This window comes from Acartia tonsa, chromosome 3 (genome assembly GCF_053477335.1).
Source record: "Acartia tonsa isolate MP-2025a chromosome 3, ASM5347733v1, whole genome shotgun sequence".
Classification (NCBI taxonomy): Eukaryota; Metazoa; Arthropoda; class Copepoda; order Calanoida; family Acartiidae; genus Acartia; species Acartia tonsa.
The window spans coordinates 10,745,627-10,762,560 of NC_137262.1; the positions used below are offsets into that span (position 1 = coordinate 10,745,627).

The 16,934-nt window shown below is 33.6% G+C and overlaps 1 protein-coding gene across 1 annotated transcript in view; it reads left to right on the plus strand.

Annotated features, from left to right (window-relative positions):
• LOC145313293 (uncharacterized) overlaps positions 1-16,417 on the plus strand; it is a 188,479-nt gene extending 172,062 nt beyond the window's left edge. Inside the window, exons 6-11 of the mRNA XM_080152620.1 lie at positions 6,331-6,456; positions 6,856-6,901; positions 10,362-10,496; positions 10,946-11,091; positions 11,418-14,994; positions 15,918-16,417. Of these exons, the coding sequence (XP_080008746.1) occupies positions 6,331-6,456; positions 6,856-6,901; positions 10,362-10,496; positions 10,946-11,091; positions 11,418-14,994; positions 15,918-16,339 (4,452 nt within the window). The 3' untranslated portion in view covers positions 16,340-16,417. The remainder of the gene's footprint in view (positions 1-6,330; positions 6,457-6,855; positions 6,902-10,361; positions 10,497-10,945; positions 11,092-11,417; positions 14,995-15,917) is intronic.
• The last annotated feature ends 517 nt before the right edge of the window (positions 16,418-16,934 follow it).

Consider the following 16,934-nt stretch of genomic DNA (forward strand, 5'->3'; position numbering starts at 1 on the left):
TGATTAACATAGTACATACAAATATAATTTTGTATCAAGTTTTTGTGGTAGCAATGCTACTCTAAGATTCACTTTGTCTGTCCGTCGGTCGGCCAGTCCGTAACACTATGAAAGAAATACGTTTTTTTAGCTACTGTTTAAGATAAATTGATGTTTTTTTGTTGATAGACTTTTTAAAAAGAGCATTGACTATATAACTTACTTGGTCCGTCGGTCATGCTACAAAACACATTTTTTTAAAAGTTTTCGTGAGTAATAAACCTTCTTTCTCTTTATCTTTTATGATCACGGAATATTTGCTGAATAATTCACTTTGTTCATTTGTCCATTCATGATTTTTTTATGTTTCTCTGCTAAAGATTCTTGTCATCCTTGTTTATTAAAATATTATTAGATAATCAGGCCAATGCAATGTACTCAACAATATAATCATTATGACTTTTTTATAATTATTTTTTTAAACAGAAAGCAATTATATGAAAATGTCAGATTGTTTTTACATTGCAAAAAAAATAAAATTTAAGTCAAACACAGCAAAGAACTATTACACTAAAATTTAGAGGGAAACAACATTGCTAAACAAACTTTAAAATTGATTGATAATCTGTGAAGATATTGAGATGTCCATTGGCCTATCCCTGTAAAGATATTTAGAGCTTCCTTATCACGACTTTGACTCGACATATACGAGCTCTCAGCGCGTAGATTAGATTAACATACAAAACTGCCAATAATTCAATTTAAGTACAATGCACCAACTCGTAGATAGGGGTTGATAGTTTTGATTCTAGACCCAAAAATTGTCATAATTACAGGGAGTGAGGGGACTGTAAATTACACTGGTACCCAAAGTTTTATAAACTATATATAGTAGCCCTTTTATGAGGAAAACTATAACTATGAATGAACATTTAGGTGCCTATGGAGAAGGGTTATGCATGTTTGTCAAAATTTGAAGATTTAAAATTTTGGTAGATTTTGTATGAACACCTAGAGATTAATTTTTGTTCATATAAGATGAACAAATTCATAACTATTCTTTGCTTGAGTCATGCCTTAAATGATTTTTTTTACAAAGCAAATTATTAAGTAGTGGCTGTGCCATATGCATCTAGGGGCTCTGTATTCAAAGGGGGAACCTAAAAACAAACTAAGAATTTAATTTAAAATAAGAACCATCTCTAAAATATACATTTCAATCTATCTATTGGATAGCGAGATCTTTAAGGACAAGCAAAAATCCTTACTGCTTTATGTAATAGGATTATCTTATTTACCAACAAATTAGTTTACTAATAGCTATACTCTAAATAAAACCATGGAACTAATTTCCTTAATAGTATTAAACTTATTAAACACAGAAAAACACCCTTGCACACACTCACGCACAAACACACACACACACACACTCATATGGATTAGTATTGCTACCCCTCTGAAAATGTCAAATTATAAAAAATGTCAAAGTATTAAAAAATGTAATTAGCTGAAAATATTTTCCTGTATGACTTCTAAACCGATAATAACCGCTGGATTAGAACTGGTTCTCAGCCATACTGAAAATCAATGTATGGCATCGTATTACAGACAATTTTCCACGAATAATGAATTGAAAATTAACACCAGTTTAAAACTTATAATTTTTCATTTTAATATCAGTGGAAAGCTGTCTCTAATGTGACTCGATAAATACTATTAATTTACTTGAAACGTGATTTCAACACCCCCCAAAAAAATCATATGAGGAGGGGATGGGGTTATAAATAGATTGATCATTTATGGGGGGAGGGGGGTGGGATACATATTCCTCCAAACATTCTTGTGACAAATTAGTTTAGGGTTGAGAGAATTTGTAAAATGCATAGTGGATTCATAACATGCCAAATTTTGGGCCATTAATGGTAATGCTATTCGTGTATTACATTCATTAGCATAACTTACATTTGTTCAAAATTTTACAGATTACCATCAATAATCAGAATAAATCTGTAATCCTTAATTTTAGTTGACAATAGCTTTGCTTAGACCTGAGGTGGATTCTTAAATAAAAATTTGGGTCGCTGCTTGCTGGTGAGGCGAAATTGTTTTCATGAAAATCCTCCAAAATCACATAAAAATCTATAAAAATCAAATAAAATCCTATGTTAATAACCCATTTATTTTTTATGTGATTTTAGAGGATTTTTCACAATGACTATTTTGACCCAAATATTTTTAAGAATCCACCTCAGAATTCCTGTCCACTGCACTTCATAATAAATTAAGTTTAAATTCGACATTTCATGTGAAATTTATTTGCCTTTAAGGACAATGTGCATTCATAGATGTGACTTTAAACAAGGACAATTATGTCAACAGCATTTTCTAGAGAATAAGATAGTAAGTTTTGGAAAAGTAAAGGAGTTAGATTTTCTGTTTGCTGGTTGTCAATTGTCGTTCATTAGCTATGTCAAATCTTTATGCTTTTTAGGACATACAAAAACTAAAAGAGTCCATGCCTGATAAATGTGCTGTTAATTTAACGGTTTTTTTTTAAACAACGTAACTGACAAAAATATTACTATGTCAACGATATTGCATTCAATAAAAGTGGTTTTTGGTGACATATTGTCGATATAAAGATATTTAATGACATTGTTTAACTACACAAACTTTTACGAGGAAGAACATATACTACATATAGAGTAGCTGCTTTAGATTAAAGACATAATTTTTAACACTGTTTGATTTTTAATAACTTAAAACAATTTAAATCATTAAAAAATCCATTAAAGTTCAAAAGAAAAAAATGACCAATTAATGTGAACGAACAAGTCCAATTAAAACTACATCAGAAATTCTTTAAACAATTGACCTTCAAAAACTAAATGAAATTACCAACTTCATAATGGATGTAGAATATACGTGGATATATTGACAGGGGAAAGTTTATGGTCCGTTTAGCTTGTTAATATGGACCTCAGTTATTGGTCAGATAGTTCATCCAGTAAGAGAAGAAGGGGATGGTTTAAATGTGGGGTATCGTTATTTTAGCCAGCTCGAGCAACACTATATCAGAGTACATGATAATCTGGTTCAACATCCAGGTAATAATATATCGATTAACCTGACTTCATTTATCATGAACCTACGCTCTGTTGTTGCACTAAATAAATATATGTATTTAGTTACTAATTGACAAATGGAAAAAGACAAATTATCAAACCTAATAAACTATTAAGGGTATAATTTCTATAATGAAAAACAACAAAAGGCCTCAGGGGGGTTCTTAAAAATTAGAGAATTGGCTATAATTATTTCTATAAAAAATATTCTATGACTTTGATATTAAATCTTCGAATTTAGATAAAACCTAGTGTTTTTAAAAACCCTTTTATATTTTGAGAACAAGTTTAAAAGAAAATTTACCCTGTAACGGGTTTAACCTTTTTAAGAATCCAACTCTGTGGTATGATTAGAGTGATAATTTTGTTTATTTTGATCTAATTAAGCCCGGGGCTTAGTGATGCATGAGGTCTTTTTCATGGAGGAAGGGGACAATAACAGACAAACATATCTATATCCAAATTATTACCTCGATATTAAACATCAATAAAAGACACCATTTAAGACATGAAAAAAGAGGAAAGATTATTTTTTTTGTCCATTAACCTAATCCCTTTTTTTCTGATTTTTTTGCTTCAGTTCTTTCGACATAAACGATACTTTAATTATAAAGGTTATAAGTCTAATTAAAGATTTATATGACCAATAAAAAAAACGTTATTAATTAATTGATTTTTAATATTTCTTTTTAAAAGGCTCAATAGTAGTTAAATATCCACGTAGATATTCAGCTACTAATGGATGCATTTTTGGATATTTAACTACTATTTGGAAAATCTTGTTACACATTTTTATCCTTATTAAATCTACTAAAAACAAGAAACAGGAATTATTATTATTATTGTCTAAAAAAATGTATTATGTGAACTAAAGGCTTACATTTCTTACTAATATCAATCACATAATTGTATTTAAAATATCTCTTATATTGTCTGGTTTTATTATTTGATAATCACACATTTACTCGCTTTATAAAAAAATGCTTTTTTGACATAAACAGTTATAGTAAACACAAGCAAAAAAAACAAGGGTGACAACATCCATAAAAGCTAAGCTCTACAATCAGAAGAAATAATATACGTAAAATAAATCTTGTAGAGTGTCAAAACTTTAAAAAGCAGAACAGTCTAAACAAAATTGTACAGTAAAATGATATACTTTCATTTTTAAGATTTGGTGATAGAGAGGATTCATTATTCGAAAAATCAGATGAATAGGATGAACAAATCATACAAAAAGTTGACACCATAAAGTTTTAAAAGATACATCTTTTAAATAGACGTAAGAAATTTCTGGTAACGATTATAGAGTTGCTTCATAAATCGAACCAAATGTTATAGGAATCACCTTGCAAAGTTTGAAATTGAAATATCTAACATGTCATTGTCCCAATTAATGAAAAGAGCTATGCGGACGGACGGATAGACAGAACGACAATGACTGAAGAGTAGCTTCGCTACAAAAAAAAACAAGGATTATAAAATTGATCCCACGATCTGTCAGAACGTCATTTTTTGCCAGGGAGTGAAAAATTTGGTTAGATTATCAAATTTTTAAAAATACTATGGTATTAATAACACCAAATATAGTTAATCTAAATTAAGGCTTTTCTTTACAAAAAAAAAGTTTTACATTTTTTAGGCGCTTAAACATTACATAAAATAATTCAAAATGGAAAAATTTCACGACCCTTTTTTATGATTTCTTTATATTTTTTTTAACATTAAAACTAAATTAAAACATGATTTTTAAGGATTCCCTGAAAAATACAAACAATTCGGACAAGCATTTTCCGAGATCTATAGCTTCAAAAAAATATTTATTAAATTTATTTAAGTAAAACTTCAAATGAAATAAAATCAACTTAAATACATTAAAAACACAAAAATCTATCAAAATAATTTATATTATTAGTATCCCATACATTTATTCACATAAGATATAATTATATTCAATTAAAAACTATTAGATTACTTGAAGCAAAGCAATGCACTGTGGTAATGGTTTCCCCCTCCAGGGTTTCCCCCTGTGGGGTCCGTTATACATACGCCTTGTAGTTTATACATGTCAACAAATAAATTTTATGGACAAAATTGAAAAAGCTTTAAATTTCTGGGTTAAGCAGCTGCTATTTTCTAGCAGTCTACTTAGAAATGATTGTTAACTTCTAAGCAGCTAATTTATTTTTTTTTAAATACGTCATAAAAAATTGTAAAATTTGTATGGCAAATTTTCGAATTGTTGACTTTAGTACATATAAATCCTTTAACATTTCTTCAATAAAAACATCATTAGATTACTCGCTATAGGAAAATAGCATTTGCAGTTTTGTATGGTTTATACCAATCTCCTGGTTTGGTTAAATTACATCACTTTTATGACGTGCTGCTTTGACCATAAATTAATAACAACATTTTTGTGTTTAATAAAAATTGCTTTATGATAAGGATAGTATTGTAGCTATATGGTAATGTCTCAGTCTTCAACTGTTAGGGGACCCGCTAGAGTCCCTTTAATGTAAAGAAAAAACTTATTTGTGAAACTTATTGCATGTTAGGTTAGGTTCACCAACAAATCTCAGAGTTGTAAAAAACCTTGAGGAAAGCAGCTTATAGGACCCATAAAAATTGGTCAATTAAAATTTATACTGACCTAACATTGGTCATTTGTATTGCCTAAAGTTATTTTTATAGGCACTACAAGCTACTTCACATTAGGGGGGCTAAAAGAAGGAATGCAGTTCTTCATAATATCTTAGTTTAAGGTGGGGTAACACCCTCCTTTTGCACACCCCAGGATAGACACATGAACGTTCTAACACTTGATTATTACCCAAAATTCTGTTTGTAGGTTGGTACCTGTGTGTGGGCGCGTGACTCTGGGAGAAAGGGATGTGGAGTGGATAATAATTATATTCCTGTGTAGGTTGGTACCTGTGTGTGGGCGCGTGACTCCGGGAGAAAGGGATGTGGAGTAGATAATAATTATATTCCTGTGTAGGTTGGTACCTGTGTGTGGGCGCGTGACTCCGGGAGAAAGGGATGTGGAGTAGATTCTAATTATATTCCTGTGTAGGTTGGTACCTGTGTGTGGGCGCGTGACTCAGGGAGAAAGGGATGTGGAGTGGGAAATAATTATATTCCTGTGTAGGTTGGTACCTGTGTGTGGGCGCGTGACTCCGGGAGAAAGGGATGTGGAGTGGATAATAATTATATTCCTGTGTAGGTTGGTACCTGTGTGTGGGTTCGTGACTCCGGGAGAAAGGGATGTGGAGTGGATAACAACGAGGAGCCCCAGAGAAGGAAGAAGCAACCCACCCCTGACCCATCTTCACAAAAGAAAGACGATCAGGTATATCTTTTTCCTGTATAGCTTCGAAACCGATGAATATCCGCTGGGTTAGAACCGTTTCCTAGCCATACTGAAATATCATGTATAGCATTGTATTATAGACAACCCGAAAAAATCGTAAAATCAATACCAGTCCTAAGGATCTCGATTACATTTAATCAAATAAGTTATCTGTTACTTTTTGAGATTTAAATATAGTACCTAAAAAGATATTTTTCAGTCGTTATAAGAAAGAAAAAAATATGTGCGTCGAAGTCATAGGATGTTTGTTTGTCTGTCTTCATGAAACTTTGTGTATATGAAGAAACATCTTAGTGACATAGGAACAAACAAGAGAGAAAAATTTTTTGTTAAGCAAATAATTATTAAAATGTTTTAATTTTTATAATATTTGTTTAGCCTGAAACTCTGTCAAATGGATTTAAGTGTCCTGGTGGAAAACTTGGTAAGATTTTTATATTTATCTATTCTTCAACAACGGATTTATGATTACTTGGATCTTTCACCAGAGCTGGATCTTTAAATCATTTCAGTGGTGAGCCAGATCGGTGTGAGCCGAATTTTAGCCAATCACAGCGCGGCATTTCGTAAAATGCTGTGCGCTCATTGGTGGAAAGTTGGCTCATCCCGATCTGGCTCACCACTAAAATGATTTAAAGATCCAGCTCAGATTTTCATGTTATCTGATAAAGTGGAACACGCAGTGGGCTTAAATAACGATCACCTCTTTACACCCCCAATAAACCATCCCCTCCTAATGGATTAACGAATGACCAATAAATGACATGGGAAATAGCTAAATTAACGAATATCCACGCATATTCTTCAACATTTTTTTTCTTGTTTTAAACACAAAGATCTTTGTTCAAGAACAATTTTATCAATTTCTATAATTTTGATAGTTTAATATGTAAACCGCAAAGTGTATTTTGAACAAACCTAATAAGGTGAGAAATGATAGGCCAATACCACACATTCTTAATCTAAAACTGTTACAAAAATAGTTTTCGCTGTGTAGCAAATCTACAAATAAATTGTGTCTGTTTATAATTCTTTATATCGTATAAATCTTCCCATTTTTCCTGCCCCTTTTTCTTAGATAAAGTATTCCATTCTATGTTATGGCTGTCTAATATTTAGTTAAAATTGGCAGAAATTTCAAAAAGATTAACTGATAAATAAATTTTGTAATAAATTAAAAATAAGTAGATTTTTTCTATGACTAATCCTTGCGGGTCCTATATTTGCGGAGCCCCAACCCTGTGGAACTAACAAGTACCCAATATATAAAACCTAACCCAACCTGACCTAAAGTATAAACAAAGGAAAAAATACCCCCCTCTTTTTTCCAATTAATTTCAAAATAAAGGTATGGGAGTTTCTGTGCTTGTTAAAGCAATTTGAGGGAATCCACCAATTAATTTTCTTGTTACTAACTTTTCCATAAGAGAATAATTGTACTTGTTTTGATCCAATACAGTCACACGAAAATAATATCAAATTATCTTTTATTCATACAATTTTTTTTCATAACTTCTATAATCATTCTTTGTAATAAATACATAATAATTCTCCCTAGAATTAATGCTTGATTTATAGAAGAAACCAGGGCTCGGCAGCTGCGTGTAAACTACCATTACATGTAAAGGCATTTTAGGATCTTAAAATAATATACTGAATGACCTGATTCATAGGAACAGGTTTAGACATCATGGAGGGAGGGGACATTGGGGTATTAATTAAACTAGTCCCTAAAGTTTATATTAATGTTTTCTTATTTGCTGGCTTAATTACTTTGGATACTTCTACTAAATTTTGATTGTTGGTTCATTAAGCTGGGTGTTCAAACGTTTCAACTATTAATTGTAATCTACAAAAGGGGTAATTTTATGTATCAACATTAGAGAATTTCATCAATTTAGTAACCATTGTCTTCTCCCTTAATATGATTTTGTAAGGTCATTAAATTATCCTGCATAAATATGACTTATGCGCGGCTGAAGAACCCGCTGTTAGAAACTGATAATTATTTTAAGATTGTTCTGAATATTTATAACGTTTGTTTATTCAACCAAAACCAAAAATAAATTAAATAAGTCAATAAGTTAAATTTCTTGGCAAGAATAGCTAAAAGTACTTTTTTGTTGTTGTTGTATAAATTCTAGAAAGAGCAAGACGGGCGGACAAAGTATGTTATATTCATTTTGACTTCGGGAATCTCCACATCAGATTTGTAGTTTATGTAGATGTGCAGATATCTACCTCCCTTTTTCGTCTGTTAGCAAATTGTTTTCTGCATGATTTTTCAAAGACCCAATTGAGAGTCGACACAAGATCATTGCGATGGGAAGCTACAGTTATTAAACACTTAATAAGAAGCTTATTTTTTACAGCAGCAAAGAAACAAATCTTAATCCCCCCCCCCTCCATGGTTATTTTAAGTAATTAATAACTACAAATGGTTTGATTTTACTTTTAATGCGCATTTGTACAATAAAAATATTTTCAGAAAAAAAATCCACAAAATATTTTAATGACTTTCTTTCTTAATGTTATAATTATTGTTATAAACAATGTTGCCGTGGTAAAATTCCTTATGATGTTATGACTATTGACTAATTCAAGACAATTTTATTATTTTATCTATCTTTGTTGTTCAAGAAATTTCTCATTCTGAATGGCTTTCATATTTTTTTTTGCATGGCGTTTGCATTATCAAGCTAAAATTCAATTCTAGTGGAGTTTTCAAAATCAAGTAGCAAATCAAAAACGTTTTTCTTTTTAATCAAAAATGGTATTTAAAGCATTCTCATAGTCTTAAATTTTAATTTTAAATAAATAAAACAAGTACAACATTCATATAAGCATATAAAAATATATAAAAAGCAGTACATTTATTTAAACCTATTTTTTGGCCACTGTTACTCTTCTTTCAATATATAGAAATTATTTCTAGCTCCTGTGGGGGGCTATATCGCAATAACAAACCTAATTGTTCTAGGAATCATTATTATTTTTAAAGTTTCATGTAAATTCGGTGGAGAAGATTACTTTGATGGTAAAAAAGCATATTTGTATGCTGTATTTTAATATCTTGAAAACTTTACAATTGTACTTTGAAGAAAAAACATACTTTTTTGCTGTATTGTAGGATAACCATTATTTTAATTGTCAAAGATAAAAACCAGAAAAATGTTTGAATCCTTCTGAATTTCAAGAGTCATAATTTCAACTAAAATATTTTTCTTTTCAAGTCAATTTACCACAATTCTATGGGCGTTGCTTTTTATTCCAGACTTTCTTCATTAATTTTCCTTTGTTCTGAAACTTAAGTACTCAATAATCATTCAAACTTAGTCAACAAGAAAAATATGGCTCGAGGATTTTTTAAAAGAAAAAATAAAGATTTATTAATGAGATTATTTTTCTTTGAATTTTATAATAAAATATGGAAGTTTCTTTGTTTCTTTGCTTTTAAACCACAGCATTAAGTTTTTGCTTATGTCGTAATTCATTAAATTGAAATATTTTATCATTTTCTTAATACTGTTTTACTCTGTCCATCCAGTTGTCTTAATAATGTTATTCAATTTGGAATACTGGCTTTAAAAGAAGGAAAATTGATTTATTCATATGCTTAGAGGATATGCCTCTGATGTTTTTTTTGTAGATTCCCTTGGAACTCACTAGAAATGGGATTTTAAGGACTTAATTTATGAGTTATGCTTCATACATTTTCTTGTTAAGATTTCGCTTACCAATCAATAAGTAACTTGTCAAAAAAGTAATCTTTTTCTTCCTTTTTTTGTGTACATTTTGGAAAAATCATAACTTTTTTTATATATTCTTTAAATTATGAAATTATTTTTATTTTAATAAGATTATATATAAATATGTTATTCTAGGTGTCCATCTAAATCTTCGGCACCCCACCTCTTGCCGCCACTACTATACCTGTCTGAATGGAGTAACCCCACAAGAGTATGGCTGCTCAGCTGGACTGGTATTCAATCCTGACACCTCATCCTGCGACAAAGCTGGTAAAATATCTAATTTTATATAATACTAGTGTCTACCATCTTAGCATCTAGGAGCTTATATTCAGGGTTAGAGAGGGGCTAGAAAAATAGCTTAAAACCATCCCTAGACTTAAATCAAAATTTTTTTACCTAAAACCATCTTATACTTCAGACAAAGAACCTGAAAAATGAATATAATAGAATTAATTTTCTAGATTAAACAGGTTTAAAGTAAAGATAAATATTATGAAATAATTAGTCCAGCAGTTTACGAGATCTTACATACACCTTTCTTATCAATATATCTAGAATTATGCTTTTGTACAACATTACAATACATTCTGTAATCATGATAATATTTGATACAGACAAATAAACTTTTTATGTCATTTCTTAGATTCTACTGAGTTGTCCCTAACTTAACAATACAAAATAACAATTTAGATTTAATTCAAATTTTACCATTTCAGAAAATGTACGCGGATGTGAGAATACCTATGAACAGCCGAGGCGCCCGACAGCCGTGAGGGCTCCTAAGGACAGGGAAGATGAAAAGCCAAGGAGCTCTGGAAGATTCACAAATGACGAGATTACTGGTGTCCTGGAGTTCTTGCAGGTAACAAAATTGTCCTTATTTCATTACCCTTTCAACAAATTATAATTACATAACAAAAACATAAATTTTATTTGAAATAATTGTAAAAAAACTGGGAGGGAGGAAACATTGTGCTGATATTACACTAGTCCCAAAAGTTTAATAGAAGCGTTTATTCTTTGTTGGCTAAAAAACATTGTTGACTTTTAATGAAATATGATTGGTTGGTTCATTAAGTTGAGTTTCCAAACATTTTATGTATTATACAGAAGGGGTAACTTTGTTTATCATCATTGACTTATTCCTTTAAAACTCTGGAATAATGACTAATACTTTTTTTCTTTCAGGAAAACAATTTGTTGAAGCCTGGTGCTCTGGAGGCATTTGGAGGTATTATGGTCAAGGACAAATCTTCAAAGGAACCTGAAAGTGAGGAGAATAACAATGAAGAACCCCCGAGGGAGCGCACCAGCCTAAAAAGCTTGTTTCAAAATCGCCGCAACAGAAAGACTCCTTCGGAGCGTAGGAACTCGTTCACCCGCTTCAGACCAAGCATTAGGGCAGAACAACAAAGAAATGATGACACTGAGGATGAGATTGAAACAGCTGAACAAGATGATGTTAATGAAATAATTGGAGAGGAGGAAAGAACTGATGTTGAAGAACCTGACCTGAATGAAGATGAAATGAAAGCTGCCACGAAAACAGATGAATCAGATGATGATACAATGAAGAAAATTGTTCAAGCACTGATTGAGGAAAATCAAGAAGCTTCCACAAGACCAACATTGGAAGGACTGTTAAAAAGACGCAAAATGAGGCCTTCAATCTTTAGCACAGAGGGAAGAAAGAATCCTTTTAGTACTGCTGGTAGAACAAGAACTAGGCCTAGGTTTCCATTAAACTCCAGAGATTCTTCTTCCACCACAACCACAGAGTCAAATGAACCTGAGAGTAGTACAAAAATTGATACGGAGGAGAATACTATTGAAACATCAGCTGAAACTGAGAAACCAGTCATCTCAATTAGAGATAGATTCAAGAGTTTGCGTAGAAGACGACCTTTCCGACCAAACAGATTTGAGAATAAAGAGGAGGAAAAAGATGACTTGGAAGACATGATGAAAGTTCTTGAGAATGAAGATGAAGAATTGAAGGAGGAATTTAACAACTTTGTCAAAAATAGAATTAAGGTCAGACCCCAAAATTCTGACAGACAACGGTTGAGAAATCAATTCAGCAGCAGATTCCGTACAACAACAAGCCTATCCAAGATCATCAGTGACCTGGTTGATGAAACTACTCTTGCTGCACTGGCTGAAGAAGTAACTGCTAGTACTACAACTACCACTACAACAACAACTACTACAACAGAAACAACAACTACAACAACAACCACCACTACAACAACAACTACAACAACACCAACACCATTAAGATTTGTTACCACATTTGCTCCAACAACAAAAGAAGAAGAAAATGAATCAACATTCTTTGTGCCCACCTTCCCAACAACACAGTTCAAGCAGGTTGTACAAACTACAGAGCAAGTTTCGCCAACACAGCCACCATTCATTGAAATTACAATTCCTGATGATGACGCAACATTCACAACCGGAAATGGACTTGGTGAACCTTATGAATACGTTTATTATGAATATTATTATGATTATGTTTATGATGAGGATGGAAACTTTATATATGAAGACGAAGAGGAGCCAAGAACAGGATCAAGTGGTCCAGCTGTAGCTCCAAGACCAGAACAGAATCTTATTGCTCAAGGACCTGTTCAGACTCCTATTGCTCAAGGACCTGTGCAGAATGTCCAGTTCCAATTCTCCCCAACCCCAGCAGTGCCTCAGGATATTCAAGCAGATCAATTGCCCAGTACAAGGGAGCCTCAGGTTACCCCCCAGCAAACCAGCAGAACTCCTGCTCCACCAACTTCACGACCACCTCCACCTCCCCCTTCGCCAACCATCAAACCAGAATTCAATGGACCAACCCCAAGGCCAGTTTTTAACAATTTCCCCCCAAGACAAATTGAAAGTGAGCAGCCAATACAAGAAAGCACACCACTGCGACCTTTTGTTAACTTTGGTGGCAACACTTTACAGCAGGTTGACACCACACCCACAACTCCATTAAGATTTCCAACACCAATTCCAGATCAAGAGCCATCATTTAGCAGGGGAAGAGCCCCACTGCCACCAAGAGATCAGACTCCAGCTCCAAGCTTTGCTCAACCACCTTCAATTATCTCCAGAGATGAGGCATTTTCACAACCAGCCACATCAACAACATTTGGACTTGCTAGAGGCCAGACACCTATTGTGCCAACTGAAGAGCCAAGGAGTCTAGACTTACCTGGACGTGGACTGTCCAGGAATGAGGTGCCAAATTCTGGATTTTCTCGTGGACAAGCTCCATCACCAGCAGCTGCCGGCCTTGCACGTGGAGAAGTACCTGCTGTTCCAATTGTTTCTCCCCGAGGCACTCCTCCTCCACCCCCTCAGCCAGTGGCCCCATCTGTTCCAGAATCTGACTTCAGATTCCCGCATTTCCAAAATTTTAAACCAATTGACCCAAATGTTGACCCCGTACTTCCGCTGCCACCCAGGCCAAGCGCAATTAATGCTCCCGTAGGAACCAGAGGAGACAAGGATAGGTCTCGTCCTGAACCAAATGATGATCAAAGATTGAGACAACAGATGTTTGAACAGCAAAAGGCTATCGAGAGAGACAATGAAATTCAACGCCAGAAAGAAATTCAAAAGGAAAAATTAAGAATTGAAAAGGAAAAGGAAGAGCAAAGAATTATTGAAAAACAAAGACAAGAAGAAGCAGAACGACAATTTGATAGACAACGTGAAGAGGAGCGCCAAGCTGCCGCAGTAGCTAGACAGAGAGAAGCTGAACAGAAAGCAGCTGAAGAGAGGAGAATAAAGGCTGAAGAAGAAGCTAAACAACGAGCTGAAGAAGAGGAAGCCAGACAACGACAGCTTGAAGAGGAAGCCAGACAACGCCAGCTTGAAGAGGAAAGACAACAGCTTGAACTGGAACAAGCCCGTGCACTTGAGGAACAGAGACAAAGAGATGCTGAAGAACAACGAAGAAAAGAATTAGAAGAAGAAGAGAGACAGAAAACTAGAAAGCCCGTAGAATCAACTACATTTGGGCCATTTAGCCCCTTTAGAAATTTCCCACAATTCCCTAGGGATCCAAACATAGAATCTATTAACAATGCAGACAGTGGGCCACCACCCCCACCTAGACAGCTTATCCCCAACACAACCCCTGCCCCACCTCCCACTCCACCCCCACTAAATGGCCAGTTTGTAACCCCTGGCCAACAGCAACAACCACAGCAAATCTTCCAGAATGTATTTTCAACCCCTCCCCAGCCACAGCAAACCAGTAATCAACCTCCACAGTTACCACAACAGTTCCAGCCATTTACCTTTTTTGCCAACTTCCAGAATCAGTTCAACCAGGGGGGTAATAGATCCCCTGCACCTGCCCCAGTACAATCCAGTCCCCCAACGCCTCCACCACCCCCTCCACAACAACCGCCAAGGTCCAATGGCAGCCCCCAATTTTCAGTATTCAACCCCCAACAGCAACCTGGCATCACTAGCCAGCCAGGACCTTCCGGCATCAGAGGTGCCAGTGTAAATACTAATGTAGTCCATGATCCTAGCTCACAATCAACATCATTCTTTTCATTCAACTCACAACCATTCCCCTCCGGCAACGGAGGCACAAGTCTGCCACCTCCGGGTCAGCCAGCTAGACGGCCGGAGCAGCCGAGGTCACAGTTTCTAGGCTCTCCCTTCCAGGCATTCCAATCATTTACAAGTTCAATCCTGGGAGACAACAACAATGCTGGAGCTAGGTTTTCAAACAGGCCCACACCTGCACAAGGTTAGTTTTGTTTTTAACTTCAATAAAGATTAGCGAAACTACTATAAATTTTTTAGTTTTTTAAAGGGAGAACTCTGTCCTTCTAATTTTCATCTGGTTGTAAAGAAATGTTGTTAGTTTGTTTTTGCTTTGCTATAGAAAGTCACAATTATCTATATAAACAAACCCATGCTACTTAATTTATAACTAGGGTCTGAAAATAATTCCTGACTGTACTGTGAGTTTTAAACTCTACAGTATTTAACCTTTTTCCCTCTCCTCAATAAAAGGTCAATATCTTCCTTTTATAGCTTACAATATCTGTTAAAAAAACTATTTAAAAAAAATTTCTTCTCCATATTTATTACTATGATACATGTTCTTGAAAAAAAATATTAAATTCCAACACATTTATAAAAATTATGAAGCTTTAGTGTTTGTAAAGAATTAAATTGTCTCATAAAATTCAAAATTTCAATACAATTCTCTGCTTTTTTTTGGATATAATTCTTCTTTTCTTATTAAATAAAGTTAAACATTGAAAACGAATAATATATTTCAGAAGAATGAAAATTAATTGTTTGTCTGAGTAATTCCAAGTTAGATCAAGTTTATATGAATAATAAATACTTTGCAAGCCAAGTGGTCCAAACTTTTACAAACAAACTTTAATAACATGTTCTCATGAAACCATCTTAAGGCTCTTTCATTTATTTTTATACAAAACATTATTTTAGCAATTTTTGTTGGATTTAAACTTTCATCTTTGTACTGTTATGTAATTGCTTTTGTTCAAAATAAAAATTATTTCATTAAACAATTTTAACTAGGAAAGCCTTATCTCTACTAGACCTAAAAATATTAGACAAACTGAAAAGAAATGATTAGTACTAACTTTTCAATGTTCGTTTAAGAGATACAATAAATATTTTTTGTTATTTCAGGGTTCGAGGGAACTCCAGCTTCCGTGTTCAACCTGGGCGGCCAGCCATCCTTCAGCCAGCCGCAACAACCGGCCTCCAACCGATTCCCTGAACCGCAATTTGGCGGCTTTAGGCCAGTCAAAAAGCGTCACTCTAACCCCGACAGGTCGGAGGACAGAACAGGCCAACACCCCGGGGACGCAGCTGCAGCTAAACATAGTACGCGGCATTCGATAGTGCCACACACGCGCAACGGAAAAGCACCACCGCGGCATTCCAGCCTGCGGCCGGCACAGTCGCGCCACGAGTTCTCTGTGTATAAAGGAGCACCTGTTGCTCAGTCAAGACTTGACTATGATGATGATTATAGTGATTATTATAGTAACAACAAAATTGAACAAGACAATGCTGAATATTATTACTATTATGAATATTATGATTGAATGTGATGAATGAATGCATTAAAAGTTATTTTTATAATTTTTCCATACTAGTCGAATAAAACTTTTGTAATTACTAAATCTTTTATTAATTCTTAAAATTGTGCTATAAATAACATATTAAGATAAAGTGTAACAATTAATTATTAGAAGAAATAGGAATATACAGATATATTAAAAGACAACATTCTTGAGTTAGACAAAGAAAAATACAACAAGGAAGAAACTACTCATAAATCCAATATCATATCAAATTTTTCAACGAGATTTTGGGTTTTGAGATAAAAAAATTACACACTCGAATTAAAGTTGTCCAGAGTCAAAAAAAAGTATTATTTCTTATTGACGTTTTTCTTTTTTTCATATTAAGTTTCAATTATCATTAGGTATTATGTTTTCCTTCAAAGTTGTAGTCGTATTTTTCCTATTCCAAGTCAAGACAGCTGACAATATGATTTAGCAAAATAACATCCAAATAAAGCGAAGCCTTCAAGTAAAGTTGACAAAACAGTATTATTACTTGAAGAAACAGAATATAATTTATACTGAACAAAGAATTTAATCTTTTTTTTGAATAATCCGAATAATTGTTATAAAA